The 18,704-nt window shown below is 35.5% G+C and overlaps 5 protein-coding genes across 5 annotated transcripts; 2 read left to right on the top strand and 3 right to left on the bottom strand.

Moving 5' to 3' along the window:
• Positions 1–343: 343 nt before the first annotated feature.
• On the bottom strand, positions 344–2,248 carry CBG00573 (the record flags this gene model as incomplete). Its single annotated transcript, XM_045241970.1, has 5 exons — positions 344–500; positions 736–1,106; positions 1,219–1,469; positions 1,977–2,175; positions 2,243–2,248. The coding sequence occupies 5 exons, from the start codon at positions 2,246–2,248 to the stop codon at positions 344–346; spliced, it is 984 nt and encodes a 327-aa protein (XP_045091633.1).
• An 866-nt stretch (positions 2,249–3,114) lies between these two features.
• On the top strand, positions 3,115–3,966 carry Cbr-decr-1.3 (the record flags this gene model as incomplete). The annotated part of the gene is made up of 3 exons (XM_002630121.2): positions 3,115–3,239; positions 3,282–3,438; positions 3,493–3,966. The coding sequence occupies 3 exons, from the start codon at positions 3,115–3,117 to the stop codon at positions 3,964–3,966; spliced, it is 756 nt and encodes a 251-aa protein (XP_002630167.2).
• A 1,118-nt stretch (positions 3,967–5,084) lies between these two features.
• On the bottom strand, positions 5,085–6,830 carry Cbr-glb-27 (the record flags this gene model as incomplete). The annotated part of the gene is made up of 4 exons (XM_045241969.1): positions 5,085–5,175; positions 5,232–5,434; positions 5,813–5,956; positions 6,669–6,830. The coding sequence occupies 4 exons, from the start codon at positions 6,828–6,830 to the stop codon at positions 5,085–5,087; spliced, it is 600 nt and encodes a 199-aa protein (XP_045091634.1).
• A 9,682-nt stretch (positions 6,831–16,512) lies between these two features.
• Positions 16,513–16,569, top strand: CBG25509 (the record flags this gene model as incomplete). The annotated part of the gene is made up of 1 exon (XM_045241968.1): positions 16,513–16,569. The coding sequence occupies one exon, from the start codon at positions 16,513–16,515 to the stop codon at positions 16,567–16,569; it is 57 nt and encodes an 18-aa protein (XP_045097952.1).
• Positions 16,570–18,427: 1,858 nt separating this feature from the next.
• Positions 18,428–18,619, bottom strand: CBG00569 (the record flags this gene model as incomplete). The annotated part of the gene is made up of 1 exon (XM_002630119.1): positions 18,428–18,619. The coding sequence occupies one exon, from the start codon at positions 18,617–18,619 to the stop codon at positions 18,428–18,430; it is 192 nt and encodes a 63-aa protein (XP_002630165.1).
• Positions 18,620–18,704: the final 85 nt, after the last annotated feature.

The following is an 18,704-nucleotide window of genomic DNA, read 5'->3' as shown; positions in this document are numbered from 1 at the left end:
AATCCGTATAGCTGAATTCCCAATGCTAGTCAAAAAAGTGTACAAAGACCAACTGAATAATTTATTTTCAATTTAATACTTAATTGTCTTCTTAATTATTTTAATTATCCTCATCCTAATTACGCAAATCTCTAAAAATCGTCTTTCATTCTGTGATATGATATCATTTATTATTTTATTTATGCATTGATTGAAATTTTTAAATTTTTATATAAACACATTTTTATTTCTCCAGTTTATTGATTTATAATTGAGTTTCAAATACTTAAAAATTCAAAAAATGAAAACACTTATAAACCATTTATTCAAGTTTTTCATGTCAGTATTTTGAGTTCTCTCAATTTTAAACACCCAACACATCCCATTCGAATTCGGCGTTGTTGTCGACAAACTTTATACAGCTCGCCAGAATATTCTGGAATTTCACGTAATCCGGACTGGAAGTCTGACGGAGGCGACGAAGGTTACGGTCGAAACTGGCGAATCGAGAAGGCATGGTTCTGGAAAAGTAGTTTTGGAATTTTGATGTTTTCGGAATAGGATCTTTTTGAGATTTGAGGGTTCTTGAAATTTTCAAAAATTTGAAAATGCTGAAAACGAAAATTTTTGATATTTTGAAAAATATTGATTTTTCGATTTTTCAAAAATTTTGATTTTTGACTTTTGGATAAATTATGGTTTCAGTTCTAACTCTCAAAATATCGGAATTCATTGAAATCTTCCAAAAAAACTAACGGAAAGATCATCTCATGCTTCAAAATCTTCTTCATCTGAGCCATTTCATCCACCGATTCCACATCACGCCATGGCAAATATCCTTCGATCAATTCAGCCATCGAATAGTACAAACACCACAAATCATCAACTGGTCCCTGCTCACGACGATCATGCATCCGGTATGAGCAATATCTCGTTGTGCCACGGAATCCGCAGTAGTGACGACTGTCTCGATGACTTCCATCATCGTTTCGGAACTTTCGAGACATTCCAAAGTCGACTAGGTATACGGTTTTACGTTTCTCGTCGAGACCCAAACAGCAGTTCGTGGGTTTCAGATCACGGTGGAGCCAGCCTTTTCCGTGCAACAGGGAGAGGGCTTCGACGATCTGAAAGTGATAGAGTCGATATTTTAAAAACTCTCAAAAGCCAGGAATCAAATCAATTTTGTGGATCAATTGTGAATCAAGTTTCAAATTCAAAAAATCTCAAAATTCCTACCTGAATCCCAATTCTGACCGCCGAATGAATGGAAATCCTTTTCGTTGGCAACAACTTTCGGATATCTCCCAAATTCTTGCCCAACATTTGCATCACAATGAAATTGTATGTGGAATGAGGTCCAATGTAATAAACGATGGGAAAATGTTTGATTCCAAGCATTTCATCCAAACTTTCGATTCTAGAATCATTCGTTGAGAGTCGTTCGTTCCGGCTCGTTCCACTTTTACAGCCACTTCTTCTCCAGTGTCCTGGAAGAAAATTAGATAAAATTTTGAAATTGTAGAAATAAAAGAAATTCAAATTATCAGATTTTCAAAATGTTGGAATATAAAAAACGAAGAAAGTCCAGGTTTTGAGGTTCGTTCAGAAATTTTGAATCAGAATTTTAGAATATCAGACTTTCAGAATTTCAAAAGTTCAAAACTCAGAATCTTACTATTTGAATTTGAAAAAAAAAATCTGAACTTCCGATTTTCACATTATTTTCAGAATTATTTCAGAATCACATATTTTGTTTCAAAACTTCAGCATTTGAAAATTTTAGAACTTTAAAATTTCGGTACCTCAGAATCTGAGAATTTAAGGGTTTCAGAATTGAATTTCTGAATTTTCGGAATGTCCGAACCTCAGAATCCCAAACTTCCGAATTTGGGAATTTCAGAATTTCAAAATCCCAATTTTTCAAATTTTTGAATGTTTGAATTTTGAAATTGTTGAATTTCGGAAAATTTTCAGATTACAGTATCCTCAAAAACTGCTAATCCTTACCAAATTTCTCGCCCGATAAACCTGTCCGAATCCTCCGCCAGCAATCATTTTCTCAACCATAAAACTCTTCTCCTTTCCCAACAACGTATCCTTTTCCATATAAGGTGGCGCATTCTTGCCACGTAGATCCGACGGTTTTTGGCCTGGTTTCAAATGACCGTTTTGTTTATTGACATTACGGTTTCGCTGAAAATACTTTAGAACATCTCTCTGTGTGTCTGGATGTCCGGATGTCTCCGTGGAGATAACTTACGTTCATCACACTTTGGGATGTATTTTGTGATCAATCCTTATCAAGAAATGCTGGAAATTTTGAAATCATATTTTCACGTTATTCTAGAGACTGTAATTCTGAAAAAGTCTGAAAATTTATCATCGTGGTGACATGAAATCAAACTAACAAGATTTTTCGAAAAATGGGACGTGGAAAAAAATGACAGTTGGAAAGTTGGCCAACACTAAACCATAATCTTCTAAATCTGCAAATAATGGCGTTCTGCAAAAATCCGGAAAAATTTTTCCCAGTTTTGACATCCCCCGCTCTTCGGGATGGATCGTTTAAGGTGATTCTGACGAATCTTCACGAGATTCTGAGATTTTGAATTTCTAGGATTACGGTTGTTCGATATACTGAGATTTGAGATTCTGAAAATTCGCAGGATTCTAAGATTCTAACTCTAAAATTCTGAGATTCTGAAATTCTCAAATTTTGAAATTCTGAGATTCTGAAAGTCCGGAAATTTTGAAATTCCTGAATTCTCAAATTCTAAGATTCTGAGATCCTGAGATTCTGAGATTCTGAGATTCTGAGATTCTGAGATTCTGAGATTCTGAGAATCTGAGAATCTGAGATTCTGAGATTCTGAGATTCTGAGATTTTGAAATTCTGAGATTATGAGGTTCTGAGATTCTGAGATTCTGAAGTTCTGAGATTCTGAGATTCTGAGATTCTGAGATTTTGAGATTCTGAGTTTCTGAAATTCTGAAATTCTGAGAGTCTGCAATTCTAAAAAAAATTTCCAGGGAAAACTCGCTCTTGTCACTGGTGGAGGTACTGGAATCGGAAAAGCCATCGCCAGCACATTGGCTCATTTGGGCGCCAGTGTGGCGATTGCTTCTAGAAACATGGAAAAATTACAATTGACCGCTTCGGATATTCAGAAGAATACGGGCGGCATTTGTGAACCATTCGAGATGAATATTCGTGACCCTGAAATGGTCAGCAAGGCGTTCGATCAAATTCAGAAGAAGTTAGTTTGGAATCTGAAATCAAAAGACAGTCTAAAATTTAGATTCGGCAAAGATCCAGATGTTTTGGTTAACAATGCCGCTGGAAACTTCATTATGGCTACCGAGCGTCTCTCCGCAAATGCATATGGTACTATCATTGATATCGTACTCAAGGGAACGATGAATGTGACTACAGAACTTGGAAGACGTTGTATTAAGGTACAGTAATTCAAATTGGATTGACCAATAGATTTTTTAAAAGATTTTTTTCAGAACAAAGCGGGCGCCGCTATCACCTCCATCACTGCCAACTATGCTAGAGCCGGTGGCCCATTTGTAATTCCATCTGCAATTTCAAAGGCTGGAGTGGAGACCATGACCAAGTCTTTGGCCACTGAATGGTCTAAATATGGGCTACGCTTCAATGCAGTCTCTCCTGGACCCATTCCAACTAAAGGAGCATTCGGAAGACTTTTCACTGGAGAGATGGGCGATGCAGAGGATTTGATTCGTACTAGAAATCCAGCTGGAAGAAGTGGAACTCCGGAAGAAGTTGCGAATCTTGTCGCATTTGTTTCGTCGGATCATATGTCGTTTTTGAATGGAGTGATTATTGATTTGGATGGAGGACAACAGCATATGCATCATGGTTCTCATATGGGAGAGTTTTTGCATGAAATGGACCAGAAGGCATGGGATGAGACAGAGAATTTGATTCGTGGAAGAACTGGCAAAGAGAAGCTTTGAGAATTGAACTTTTATTCTTCCTTGTTTTGTAATGAACAACTCGTTCCTTTTTAAACACCGAAAACATCACTCTTTCCAGTATACATACCGTAAAACCTGTAATATAAGGGCCCCAACATTGAGCCAATTTATCTCGGTTCCTGTAAAAGATATGAAAAAGCTGTCAACTGATAAACTGTTTAGCGTAATATCATAAACATTTTACTAGTTGATACATTTTTGATATCTTGCATGACAATTGAGCTAATCGAGATCAAACTTTACAGTGCGTGGGGCCATTCTATCAGTCATTTCGAAATTGTACTAATACAACCGAAAAATTTCAGACTACAAAAATAATTTTAGGGTTTTCAAAATGCCTTTACTGATAGAACACATTCTGAAAATCGAAAATTCTGGAACTTTTCTTTTTCTGAGAACATTAAACTTTGGATTTATTCGATTTTCAGAATGTGTTCTATCAGTGAACGCATATTTGGAAACCCTAAAATTGTTTTTGTAGTCGGAAGTTTATCAATTCGCCTGTAGTTTCGAAATGAGTGGTTCCAAAGAGGAAGTGACGCCCAGGTTTTACAATTAGTAAAAACAAAAAACAACCAATTGTAACACCCCTATAAACGCGAACCATTTTCAATCTGTGGTCTGCAACGCCAGGGCGAGTCATTATTGCACTTCACTCTAGCCACGTCGTCATTGCAAAACGGGCGGCGCGAAATATGAGTGCTACTGGGGAATCGAACCAGCGAGCGCCGGCGTGCTAACATAGTTGTTTACCTTGCGGCCACGCGGACAAGCAGTGGAGAAGGAAGAGAGTGTCGTATATAAATGTGAGGGAAATCGAAAGAGACGCAAACAGAGAGAGAGAACGAGTGCCAAATAGATTTTATTCGGGAAGGTGATTTCAAAGATGATGTTTCACACAAAGAAGAGTTTTGAGATTTTTTTGGGAATAAATCAAAATGAATTATATAGGCCAAATATATGAGATGACATGCGAGAGATCATAGCATGAAAGGACCAAATAGTTTAAAGTTTGTCAGGAAAAGATATCGGAGAAAAATCGGAGAAAAATAAATCACAGACTGGATATAAAATTGAGTCTCGAAACGAATGATTGCTCAGTATTGGGAATACTTGCGAACGCCGTTTTGTGGTGTCCGCGGATCGACGTTGAGTGAGATTTTGCGATTTGGGCAAACACCGACGCGCCTGAAACTAGAAGATTCGTTAAAAAATCCCAAACGTCCTCGTAAATTCCCACTCACTTCTCAATGTTCTCAAAGTACTGAACGTGTGCGTTGAACGAGTGTTTTCGTCGAAATTGACGGACTTGCGCGTCGAAACCGTCGCGGATGAGCTCGATGAACGAGCAGATGAGCAATCGCCATGCACGAGTGGCCTCTTTGCTCTGTTTGACACCGTCTTGCTTCAGAATTACCTCGACCATGATTTCCTGGAATCGATCCCACTCGAGACTGCTGAAGCCTGTATCGCGTTGGAGTCCGACGTGATTGGCGCCAATTTCGCGCAGGAATTCCGAGTCCTGGAATCATCAAGGATGATCTACACAAAAAAACAAAAAAGTTTGGTCCACCCAAGAATCGAACCAGCGGGGGCTCGAACTGGCTTCCCAGATGCGCATAACCTACCGTAGTTCCTCTGATAGAACCCCACTGAACCCATCAACTCTGAGCTCAATTATCTCGACTCTTATCTAAGATATGAAAAAGTTGTCAACTAACAAAATGTTTATCATAATATCACCAAAATTTTATTAGTTGACAAACTTTTACTATCTTTCACAGGAATCGAGATAATTGAGCTCAAAGTTAAAACTAGAACTCACCACGTCTCCCTCGATGATTTTGTCGAGAAGCTGCAAGAGATACTTGGCATGATCAGCGACGGTACGAACTCCACATGGGTTGGTTGAGAGGGAATAGGTGGCCGATTGGAAGCATTGGGACGCAATTGGACAGTTGGATTCGAGCTGAAAATGATGATAAGAGTGATATCATTGTTTTTAGGGAAATCGGATTTTTTCGCCCACAGGGTTTTATCGCCCCAAAAAGCCTTGGTGTTGAAATTACAAAGGGTTTCAGCTTGGGAAATCCTCTTTCTTTTGGCTAGACTTACAGCTTTCATTCCTAATACTAGATCAGCTTCAAAAGAAAAAAGAGCTCAATCAAAACAGAGCAGTTAGTCAGACGAAAAATATGAAAAGAATCTAGAAATTGTAATATTTTTAACCTTTCCAGATTTCGTTTAATTCAAAAATGTAGTTCTACATGCCCTAAACACTCTAATAGAATGCCAACCAACCAGTCAACTTCGAGACCATTTATCTCGGTTAAAGATATCAAAAAGTGGTCAACTGACAAAATTTTTATCATAAAACCTAAAAAATTTTGTCAGTTGACTGCTTTTCAATATCTTTTACAGAAATCAAGATAAGTTGGCTCAAAGTTGACGGTTGGTGTTGAACCCTATCAATGTGTTTACAGTTGGTGCGCTTCACCTTTTCGCTCGCTCAGCCGCTCTCCATGTGGAGGCCACTCTTATACGGACCCTCTCACCCTTTACCATCGAGTGCCGCATAGCTCAATGGCTAACGCTTTTGCCTGTCAATCTCACCACACGGGTTTAAACCCCGACCCCCAACGATGGGGCTAAATCTTTTTTGTTTTTTATTACAAACTCACTCTTGAGAAGCAACGAGTCAGAACAGTGATGAGTCCTTTGGTGTTAATGTGTCTCCATGATCTACGGATGACGGAGACCTGCGACGGCGACAACTGCGAGCAAACTGGAATGATGTTGCGTGGCGACAGCGATATGGATCCCGAACGATCACGAGCCGACATTGATTCTGAAAAAAAAGTGAAAGTTGAGATTTTTGGAAGACAAGGAAGACGATGAGGAAACGAAATTGGGAACCAACTGGGTGGTTCGCGTATCTTTCGTGTAGATTCTTTTGTGCCTAATTAAGTTAGTATCGTTTGCACATACCACATAATTATATAGACATTTTTTGTGGAAGGGACACCAAGAAACGTCTACATATCCCATGACTATACAAGAGAATACACCAGAAATCACGTTTCTCTCAATTTTTCGGGGAAAAAAGTGATGCCAATGTTTGTTTTGGCTTCCGGTTTGGGGTCTCAGGTAGAGGTTCTTATAAGGGCTTATAGGGGAAAAGGGGCGGAGTCTATTTTGAAAATTTTGAATTAATAACATGAAGCAACGCGTTCCTAAAAAGCTACAGAACGCGCCTCTGTTATCTATGCCTTTCTATCAATACAGGTTGAGTGTGCCGCTTGGTGTATTGGCTAACGCATTTGCCCTTCACCCACGAGGTGCCAGGTTCGAACCACAAGGGGTCCAAATCTCTTTTTGCGAGTTTGTAAAGCACAAAGAATAAAAAAGTAGAGTTTTTAGAGTTTTTAGAGACCAGAATAGTATCACCATATTGAATTAAAGATCTGGAACAAAACGAGATGGGCGGGATTTAGGATTATACAAGATTTGGAACGTCACTTTACAAAAAAACATAGAATTAGTGAATCAAAAAAAGATAGAATAGTAGTTGTATGGTGTCTTCTGAATTTCCTTCCGTTTCGTTGTTACTAAAAAGTTTAGTTTTTGGAGAAATAAAACTATTTTACCCCCAAGGCTTTTGGGAAGATTTTTGGGGGGAGCTCTGACTAAAAAATGAAGGAAGAAAAATGGAAGAAAGCGATATTTATAGAAATTGGAAGAGTACGTTGAAGGTTTAAACAAACACTCGGAAGATTTTGGAGCGGAAGGAAATGGAGAATTATTTTAGTAGTACAGGAAGTTGGAGTCAGGGATTTTTTGAGTCTAGTTCATAAATTCTGGAAGATCAGATTCCAGGATTCTGGAATCACAAGATTTTAAGATTCTAGGATTCTGAGATTCCGAGATTCAAATGTTCTGAAAATCTGAAGTTCTGAGATTCTAAGACTCTGCGATTCTGAGATTCTAAGACTCTGCGATTCTGCGATTCTGAGATTTTAACAAGAATATTAGGATTTTTAGAATTTCCAGGTTTCCAGAATTCCAAGATTTCAGAATTTTAGGATTCCAGAATTCCAAGATTTCAGAATTTTAGGATTCCAGAATTCCAAGATTTCAGAATTTTAGGATTCCAGAATTCAAGATTTTCAAGATTCTGAAATTTCGAGATTCTGAGATCCTGAGATACTGAGATTTTGAGATTCTGAGGTTCAGAGATTCAGAGATTCAGAGACTGTGAAATTCTGAGATTCTGAGATTTTGAAAAAAAAAACAAAGATTCTTAGACTCTAATATTGTAAGGTAGGTTCGGATTTTCGGAAATTCCAGGTTTTCAGAATATCAAATTTTGTCGGATTTCAGGATTTCCGAATTTCCAAATTTCAGAGTAAAAATAGCCAAAGAACAGGGTGAAAAACAAAAACCTAGTGTCAAAAAATTCGGTAAAGATTAGATTAGAAAAAATCATTTTCTAGGAACAAAAAACCGATGACGTCTGGAAAAAAAAATATCAGAAAAATGTCTAGACTTGATAATTGTTGGTTTGACCAAAATTTTGGGTGAAATATACCTAATTTGAAGAAAATATTCATAATTTTCGGTTTTCTAATTGTTTTCTGACTACAAAATATAGCTCTCTAGTCTACGAGAAGTCCTTATTTCTATGACTAATATTGGATGATCGAATTTCTGAATTTGCGTCATTATACTAGACATGTACTCATTTTTATAAGAAGAAACAAACACATAAAATGACTTATACTATTTTTTTTTGTAATCGGACACCTAGGAAGGCGTTAAGGATGAGCAATAAAAATGCACTGCACAAAAAAACAAAGAAGGAACTAATTGCAGGATGGCCTAATAAAAAATGAGAGGGACAGGGAAGAAGAGAATTCGGGAATTCTGAATCTGGAGAATTTTGTGTTCTGAACTCTATGTTTTTCGAATTTTTTAAAATTCTATAGTGAAAACTAGAATATCAGAATGTCAGAATCTCATCCTTTTAAAATTTCAGATTCCTAAAAATTCAGAATCTTCAAATTAAAAACTTTCTGAGTTTCTGAATCTCCGAAATTCTGAATTTCTGATTTTCAGAGTTTTAGAGTTTCAGAGTTTCAATGTTTCAGAATTTCAGAATTTTCGGGCTTCAGAATCTCAAAGTCAAAATATTCAAATTTTAAGTTTTTTGAGTTGAAGATATCCTGGAATCCAGGAGTTTCCAAAAATCGGAATCTCAGAATCTGAGAATCATAAGATTTCAGGGTTTCATCATTTCAGAATTCTAGAATTTCCAAAACTACCGTATACCCTTTCAATTCCAAAACAAAGACGTTATTATTCAAAGGAATCCGTCCAAATAGAAAATTCTATTCAAACTAAAAAAAAAATATTTTTGTTTCATGTAGACCCCCCAAAAATACATCTCCATTCATTTCCTGATTATCCATAAGCAATTATTTAGACTTCCAAAAAATAGATCTTTGAAAAAAATCCCAAAACAAGGAACAGAAATTGTTTGGAAAAATCTGAAAATCCTAAAAAAGGGGTTTTTTAATACTTTTCTAAAATTTTCAGTCATATGTTGAAGTCTCAGATTAACAATCTGAAAATCTCAGATTAAACAAAAAGGGTTTTTCTGAAACTTTCAGGCAAATAAAGATTAAAAAGTCTACCTTACAAAAAGAATAATTTTTCTAGGAAAAAAAACAAGCCGAGAAAAGGAAAAAAATAGACTTCCTGATAGGTTCTCTGACATCATAGAAGGGGTTCTTAAAATAGAAAAAAAGTCTGAACTTTCTTTTTTTTGGATGAGGACATGGACTTTTTTGTCTACGTATTTGACAAAAAATAATCAAAAATAGATGGATTCTTTGACAGATATCTATGTTTATTATATTTTTATTTTTTGTAATAAGTTGACGGAATTTTTGAGGATTATGAAGTCATTTTTTGGGAAAGATTTGCTGAAAATAGCTGGAAAAAGACTGAAAATAGAATTTTCTGGATCTGGAATTTACAGAGTTCCGGAAGCTCTGAATTGGGATTTTTTGAATTCCTGATTTTTGTTCCAAAAAAAAATTGAAAAAAATTTGAAAATCCCAAAAGCTAAGAAAATCAAATTAACCAATACTATAGTCTATAGAAAAACTAACAATTTCAATTTTTGCAAAAATTTTGAAATAATATTCCTAATTTTCAAAAGAAATTTTATGAAAATACACCAAAAAAACTGAAATTCTAGATATCTGGAAATTGAATATCTTTATTTTTTGAACAAAAAAACTGCCCTTTTTTGGTCTTTTCTACCATTTTCTTGGAAAACTTCGAATATTATTTTGAAATTCCAAGAAAGAAAAACTCGAAAAAATTTAATAAAAAAATTTTTCAGAATCTCAGAATCTCGGAATATCAGAATCGAAGAATCTCAGAATAATTGGATCTTAAAATCTCAGTATTTCAGAAACTCAAAATCTCAAAATCTCAGAATCTTAGAATCTTAGAATCTCAGAATCTCAAAATCTCAAAATCTCAAAATCTCAGAATCTCAGAATCTCAGAATCTCAGAATCTCAAAATCTCAAAATATCAAAATCTCAGAATCTCAGAATCTTAGAATCTTAGAATCTCAGAATCACAAAATCGCAGAATCTCAGATTTTCCGAATCTTGATATTCAGATTTTGAGAACCTGCATTTTTCAAACTTTCGGAATCTCAGAACCTCAATTTTTCAAATTTCAAAACTGCAAAATCTCAGAATCCCAAAAATTAAAATCTCAAGTCTCCGTTCAAAACACACCGGATATTCTTCAAAAACCAATTTTTAATGTTTCACAAAAAACGTATACGCTTTTTCCGGTAGATGAGAAAAAGTCATGGAGACCTCCTCGAAGGATTCAAACACCAGAAAAATGAGCATTTTTGAAAAAGAAGAAAAAGAAAAAAGGAGAGTTTTGTTCGAAAGAAAAAAAACGAGTCAAAATTTGTAACAGAAAAATCAAAAAGAGTAGTTTCTTGGATTGTTTGCAAAAGGGACAGGAAGAGAACTTGTTTCCGTTCGAGAATCTTCTTTTTTTTGAGAATTTTCACGGACTTTTTTGTCAATTTGTTGCAAAAGGGATATAAGTGAATTTGGGAAAATAAGGAAGGAAGTTTTTCAAAATTGTCCAGAATTCGACAAATTAAAACATTTTGGATTTCAGAAAATCAGTTTTTTTTTCTGTTTGTATTTCTATGTCATAGAAAGTTTCAGGGTATCTGCGGTTTTGAGAAGTTGAAAACCTAGAAATCTAAATATCGGGGTTCCGAAAATCTGGAAATTGGCTGAAAATGAAAAAAAGTACAATTTTAAAAGAGTGGACTAGATTAAGGTTAATCTACATAGAGTCTTAGAATCTTGGGTTTTATGGGAATTGGAATATCTAAAAATATTTGAAAATATCTGAAAATAGCTGAAAATGAATAACCGGATTAACATACGAACGTTATTCGGAAAGGGGAAGTGTCATAAGACAGGAAGTGCGTAATAAGATATTTTCAGAAAATATCCTCACTTTTTTGGCTGAACTTTAGGCATTTCCGGTCGACAAAAATGCAAAGAATTGAAAGATCTGAAGGGTTTTATTTCAAATAATTATGGATTTTTCGATTTCCGAATTGGAAACTCGAATTGACAGATTTTCAGATTTATTGAACTTCTAAATTTTAAAACCTAGATTACTAATTTATCAGAATTTTTTCACTTTTGGCAATCCGAGTTTTTGAGTTTCAGAATCTCAGAATATCAGAATCTCAGAATCTCAGAATATCAGAATCTCAGAATCTCAGAATCTTAGAATCTCAGAATCTCAGAATCTCAGAATCTCAGAATCTCAGAATCTCAGAATCTCAGAATCTCAGAATCTCAGAATCTCAGAAAATCAGAATCTCAGAATCTCAGAATCTCAGAATCTCAGGATCTCAGAATCTCAGAATCTCAGAATCTCAGAATCTCAGAATCTCAGAATCTCAGAATCTCAAAATCTCAGAATCTCAGAATCTCAAAATCTCAAAACCTCAGAATCTCAGAATCTCAAAATCCTAGAATCTCAGAATCTCAGAATCTCAGAATCTGGGAAACTTGGGATGTCAGAATTTCGGAATTTCAGAATCTCAGTATTTCAGAATATCCAATTATTAGAACGCCAAAAATCGAAAAAACAAATCTTCCCGAAAATTCCCATTTTCCAAAAATATGACACTCAAAAAGATAAGTCTCAAAAAGCGTTCCATTTGTGACTCTTCCTTTTTTTGCAAACAAAAAAAAACGTTTTTTTTTCACGGCGACAATCCTAAAAACTGATAGTGAGAATAGCAAAAAAAAGAAGACAAAGACGCTCTTCTGGTTTATGTTCTTCTGTTTTTTTTTTCTTGCTGTCTAAATGTGACGTTTTTGGTTTTTTATGGGACAGAAAAAGAAGACACGGAACCTTCCGTATAGAGGTTCAAAACGATAAATATGTCAGATATTGTGTGCAGAAAAAAAAGAAGAGGAAGATGAACCGGATATTTATATATGTATACATTTATTCTCCATTTTTCTGCAGAAACAATGTCTAGGTTCGGTTGCGGGTGGTCAGAAATCAGAGGAAAAATCTCAGAAGCTCGGAATCTTGGATCTCGGAATCTAGGAGTGTCAGAATCTCAGAATTTCAAGTTTAAAGAGAACCAGATTTCCGCCGCCTGTCGGCGGCTACAATCTCCTGGCTTCACTAAAAACGTTTGAATCTCCGAATCGTAGAGAATCAGAAGACGAAGTTTTAGTTGATTGTGTTGTCAACTTTCATAAACTGGAGTGACACACGCCATCGCGGTTGGGAACCTGAAAAACGCGCGCTTCGTCGCACACAAAATTTGGCTGCGTGCCAGATTCGAAAATTTTGAAACGTGTTTTGAAAAAACGTGAAGTTAAACGTTGTTGAGTCGCTACTCACCGAAAAGCCGCGACGCGACCACGCTACGCGTCCAAACTTGGCGCGTAACCGATTGAGTTTGGGCTTGGACAGATAAATCAGAAACGTAAATCAGAAATGTGTCTTACATTAGTTGAGACACGAACTGTTCAAAATTTCCAAATTTTTAGAACTAATAATTTTTCTGAATTCCCGAATATCTTGAAATTTGACAACTTATAATTTTTTCAGAAGTTTCGAAATTCAGGAGTCCTGAAATTTCAGGAGTCTTTGAAATTTCTGAACTGCGATTCTAGAACTTAAAGATTTTTCTATTAAAATACTTCATTTCAGAACTCATAATTTCTGGAATTGTGTATTTTCGAGTATCCGTATTTCCGACTTTCTGAGATTCTACTTCACAAATTCCCAAAATTTTAACACGAATCAGATTTTCAGAATTTTCTCTAAAACACATTCCTGAGTTTTTGATTCACAAAGTTTATGAATTTCCGAATTTTCTAAATTCCGAACTTGGGTTTTCTGATATTTTGAACTTCTAAGTTTTTGGTTTTTCTGGTTTTTTGCTTTCGAGATTTTGGATTTTCAAAATTTCGAGTGTTCTAACTTTCAAATTTTTTAATTTCGTAATATTCCGAATATCTGAATTTTTATACTTCTGAATTTCCGAAACATTGGACATTTGAATTCTCTGATTTTCAAACTTTAAAATTCCCGAAGTTTCAAATCTCGGTATTTTCGAGTTCCCGTTTTTCCAATTTTCCGAATTTCTGAAGTAGAATTTTAGAATTTCAGAGTGAAACCAAAATGTTTGAAGCATAGGAATGGTTAGAAATTTCGCATTTTCGAAAAAAATAATCAAATTTCGTGAATCAGAATCTCCGAAATTCAGTTTTTGAGAAGTTAGTGGATTCAGAAAGTCAGAATTTTAAAGTTTACTGAACTTTTTCTTTCTCTCTTCTTTCAAAACTAAAACTAAATAATTATTTCCACAAAATCACCTTTTTCTCAGATATAGCGAGGATAAGAAAAAAGAGGGGGTTGGGCGGGAATGACGTAAATATTATTTTCGAAAGATTTGCACTGTAGAAATAGAAGAACGTCTCCAGAAGGCGTCAAACTCAAAATTTCGGAACATAAAATAGACGGGCATCATCTCGCTGCTATTTTGGATCATCTGTGAAAATTTGAAAATTTTCGGTCTACTGGCGACTTCGCTATGGTCGTGGAACCGGGAACAAACGAACACACAGACAGAATTTGGTGATTGTTAATAGTAACATTTTAGAATTTCAAAATTTTCTTCAACTGGTAACTCAATTCCCTTTTTCAGAAAAATTTCAGCCAAAATAAATTTCTGTTGACCTCGAAAAAAATTTCGTCACCAGATTACGTGTCATTCTTGGAACGGATAAGAATTAATAAAACCCTGGATTATCGTTTATTGCCTCATGTTCATGACCTCGATTGAGGATTAGACAGGGGGAAAATATATTCAAAAATCCAAAAAAAAAAACAAATTGGCAAAAGACTGAAACTTCAAAGAAACACCAAGTAAAATTGCCAAATAAAAAAGTTTATCTAGTAACTCTATTTTCTGAAAAAAAGTCAAAGAAAAAGAGGGTCAGGGGTCAAAAAGAGATAGATAAGAGCTAGTTTATTTGAGTTTTTGAGATCTGACGTTTTCCTTTTTTGCGAAATTCGAAAAAAAAGAAAACTGAAAAGGGACATTTCGTATGTGACAACTCATCCCAGAGATGAGAGAAGAGAAAATTGACGTAATTTTAGAATTTTTTCCGGAAAGTTCCAAAAAAAATTATGGATTTCCTCGAATTTTGGAAAAAAATCTTTAAGAATACTTTTTTCCAAAAAATCCTATTTTTGGGGTTTTTCTCGATTCTTAGTTTCAAAAAAAGGCGAACAATCGAGTCTGAAGAGACCGTTTACTCTTAGAAAGCTTTTAGCAACCGTTTGTGTACAATTTGTCGCAAAGTATTGTGCATTCTTTGGTGAGCGCAGAAAAACGAGGGTACAGTAACCCTGAAGTCGCGGAATCAGAGATAGAGCTGCAGAAAAAAGTAAGTCTAGACCCAATTTTCGTGCTGATTGCGTATTTGAAATTGATTTAATGATATCTCAAGTTTTAAAGGCGCAAAATCTGATTCAAAGTTTGGATTCAAAACTACAGTAACCTAAACCCAATGCAATCGAATTAGACTAAAGTAGTAAAAAACACTTATGAAATTGAGTTTAAAAACCTCAAAAATAAGTTCCTAGACTAATTTTTTTGCTAGTTAAAAAATGACTTAATTTCAGTCAGCTACCTTCGAACCCATCAAACTAACCAATTCCACCTGGTCCACGAGTCATCGGCGAACTAGGAGCACTTCTTGCCATTGCTGGGCTCAACGAACGAGAGTTGCGTGGCACGGACAACGAGATCATCTCTGAAATAAGCGAAATATATAACTGACAACAACAAAAAGTTCTATTTTTAGTTTTTCTGGGTAACGAGGGAGGCCAGGAGAGCAAAATATAAAAAAACAACAAAAGTTAATCGAAATTCAGAATCTTTTTTTTAGTTTATGGGGGAAAAGAAGCTTTTAGAAGGTCTTCTTGGAGGTGGAAGATCACATATCTGATTTCATGGCTCCTTTATGGAGCCACCATGCTATTAGCAAGCTACCACCCTTATAATTCCATTCTCCCTTGAAGTTAAACACTGCAGGTTTGGCCGACTGGCTAGCAGCTCTGACTGCTGGGCTGACCCATTTTGGTTCAAACCCCACCCATACCAAACCTTTTTTGATTATTTTTTCAAGATTAAAAATGACTAGAAATGACGTCTTCTAGCAAAAAAAACATCGCTATTACCTCTAGACATAGTGGGAGCAGCGATTTGAGCGTCGCACATAGTAGCGTATATAGTGCACGGTGATTTATGGAACAGGAAAGAATGAAGAAAAAAAAGAGAAGGCGGAACAGTGGTTCTGGCGCCGTGGTAAACAACGAAATTTGGAAGTTTTTCTATCTTTCGGCTTTTCAGAAAATGGGAAGGAACACTGAAATTTTTTATTTCATTTTCAGACACCACAGCGATGCGGCCCAAATCTTTTACGAGGATCTGATGTTTGTTCAGATGTCAAATCCGTTTTTGAAAAATGTAGAAAAAAAGATTTGCCGCCAAGAGGAATCGAACCAGGGTGGTGAGATTGGTAGACGAAAGTGTAAGCCTATAAGCTACGCGGTACACCAGAGATCTGAGAGTAGCGGGCGACCAGGGAGGTGTGTGTTTTCAGAAATGACAAGGAGACCACTGGAGTGAATGAGCTAATTTCCGAAAATAAAAGAACAAAAAATGGAAAGAAAAAATGAACTCATTTAGTCAGAAAAAAATGGAAGAACTTATAAAAAATAACCAAGAGTTCCTCGTATTCTTACTGACTAAGACCCCACCCCCACACAGACAACGGATTATTTTGATGGGGAGGGAAAAATAAAGAAAAGAAGCTCTCTTTTGGGAAGATTTATTGCGTTGATAGAGAATTAGAGGATCATGGACGGTGTGAGGTGTCAGATTTCAAAAAAAGAGAAATTTCGAAAGGAGTCGTGAAACTCCAGAAGATCAATTGTAGTGTTTAGTTTGTAGTCTATGGTTTAAGATGTAAAATTGGGCTTTTGACAGTTAAGTGTTAACTATCAGAGGTTTTAAACCTGAAATTCGGATTCTGTAGCCTTTTTAGCCTAGAAAATCGTTTTTTAGGTTGAAAATTAAGTATTTTGAATTTCTGTGCAATTTGTCGTAAAGTTTGGTGTATTGCAGGAAATTCATTTTCATAGTCGTAAAAATCGGATTCCAGAAGCTCATCTAAATCTCAGAAATCAAAATAAAAATTTTTAAATTTCCTTGGAATTCTAGAAAACCCAAAAATTCGATTTTTAGCCAAAAAATAAAGAAATTATGTGCAAAAAGAGAATTTCCATTAGCTGATTTGCACCTTTAAATATTGAATCTTCTGGAAATTTTTTCAGCTGTTTGCTGATAGAAATATGAAATATTCATCATAGCTATTCACAGAAAACCGGTGAAAATAGTTTCATCTGGCTCGGATTTGGCTATTTTTGGACTGGTTTTGAAAATTGTGTCTAAATTTGAAACTTTCTATTATTAGAAACACTTTATGTGCATTTTCTAGTAAATTAAGCTTTAAGATACAGTAGTCTAACGAGCCCAAAGAATGAGCAGCATAGAGAAATGTGCACATGAAAAATCGGAAAAATTCTTATGTTTACTGGTACGAAATTGATTAAAGCGTGAAGCGGAAGTTAGGCCATCAATTGGGGAACTACCGTATTTCGCAACCCAAACCATCAACTTTGAGCTCCATTTCTCGATTCCAGTGAAAGATATCAAAAATCGTTCAACTGATAAAATGTTAATCAAAATATCACCAATATTTTATTAGTTGGCAAATGTTTGACATCTTTCACAGAAGTCGAGATAGTTCAGCTCAAAGTTAACAGTCAGGATGGGCTTCTATTAGTACGGTAGATCAAAAAGCCCCATAAATCACAGTACCTCACAAACAACAGGCTCCGCCCCTCCCAATTATACCAAAAAAAAAATTAACAAGTGAACCTATTAAAACAATAAAACTACAGTAGGATGTGATAAAAAAACAACGGATGGCACGAACTGGAGAGTTATATTATAGATTTTCAGGAAAAATCTGAATCTGAAAAAAAGTTTAAATCTGAGAAAAAAAAACGAAATTCGGGAATTTTTCAAAAGTTCGAAAATCATACTTTTCAATAGTTGAAACTTCTTTTTATGAAATTCGAGGGTTTTTTAGATTTTTAGAACAACTCTGGGGAGTGTTTGGAATCGGCTCTCGTAATTTTTCAACAGATTTTTTTCAAGTTTCAGAATTCCAAAATAAAGAAAATTCCGTATGAATTCGGCTAGAATTCTTCTGAACTTTTACGAAAAATTATTCATTTATCTGGAAATTTTATATCATAAGATTATCTGTTTACTGATTAGGAAACTCAAAAGTTATCAGTGCGTAACGTGGAAAAATTATGAAAATTCACTGATTTCTTGATAAATGATGTCATATAGTGGGCGTGATCACATGGTTAGTGGCCTAGTTTTGAGAAGTTAGGCCGTCACTTAAATATTATGCCACCAGCCTGAAAAACTTTGTGCTCTAGTTTTCTAGATAGGTAGATTATTAGATCGACAAGCTAAATTTTTTTTTCAATCATTTTCCAGAAAGTTGCAGAATCAAAATTTTCGAAATTTGCAAGTGGAGTTTAGAATGTCAATTTCGGGTTATGGTCTAGTTTTGGATTGATTCAAAAAGTTAGGCCGCCGGTGCAAAAGTTAGGCCTTCACCTGGAAAACTAGGCCACCAGTCTGAAGACCTCTGTGACTTAGGTTGCTAAATACATTTGTAAACTTTCAAAGTTTAGAATGTCACTTTCTCGGTAAATGTGGGCAACTTTGGGGCAGAAGTTGGGTGAACTTTGGGGCAGAAGAACTGCGGGCTGTCTTTGATCCAAGGCTGGGCAGAAGTAGGGCAATAGTCCAACGGCGCGCAGAGGGGCAAAGGGTGAGCAGACGCTGAGCAGAAGCTCAGAAGGTTGCGATGTTGCAGCATTTTTAACGGTTATAGGTTTTAAAACTATTTTTCATACGTTTTCTATTAATTTTCTTACCATTATCTCTAAATTTTTTCAAATACT

This window comes from Caenorhabditis briggsae, assembly GCF_000004555.2.
Source record: "Caenorhabditis briggsae complete genome, chrII, whole genome shotgun sequence".
NCBI classification, from domain to species: Eukaryota; Metazoa; Nematoda; class Chromadorea; order Rhabditida; family Rhabditidae; genus Caenorhabditis; species Caenorhabditis briggsae.
The sequence above is the reverse complement of the archived record's forward strand: the minus strand, read 5'-3'. Positions and strand labels throughout refer to the sequence as shown.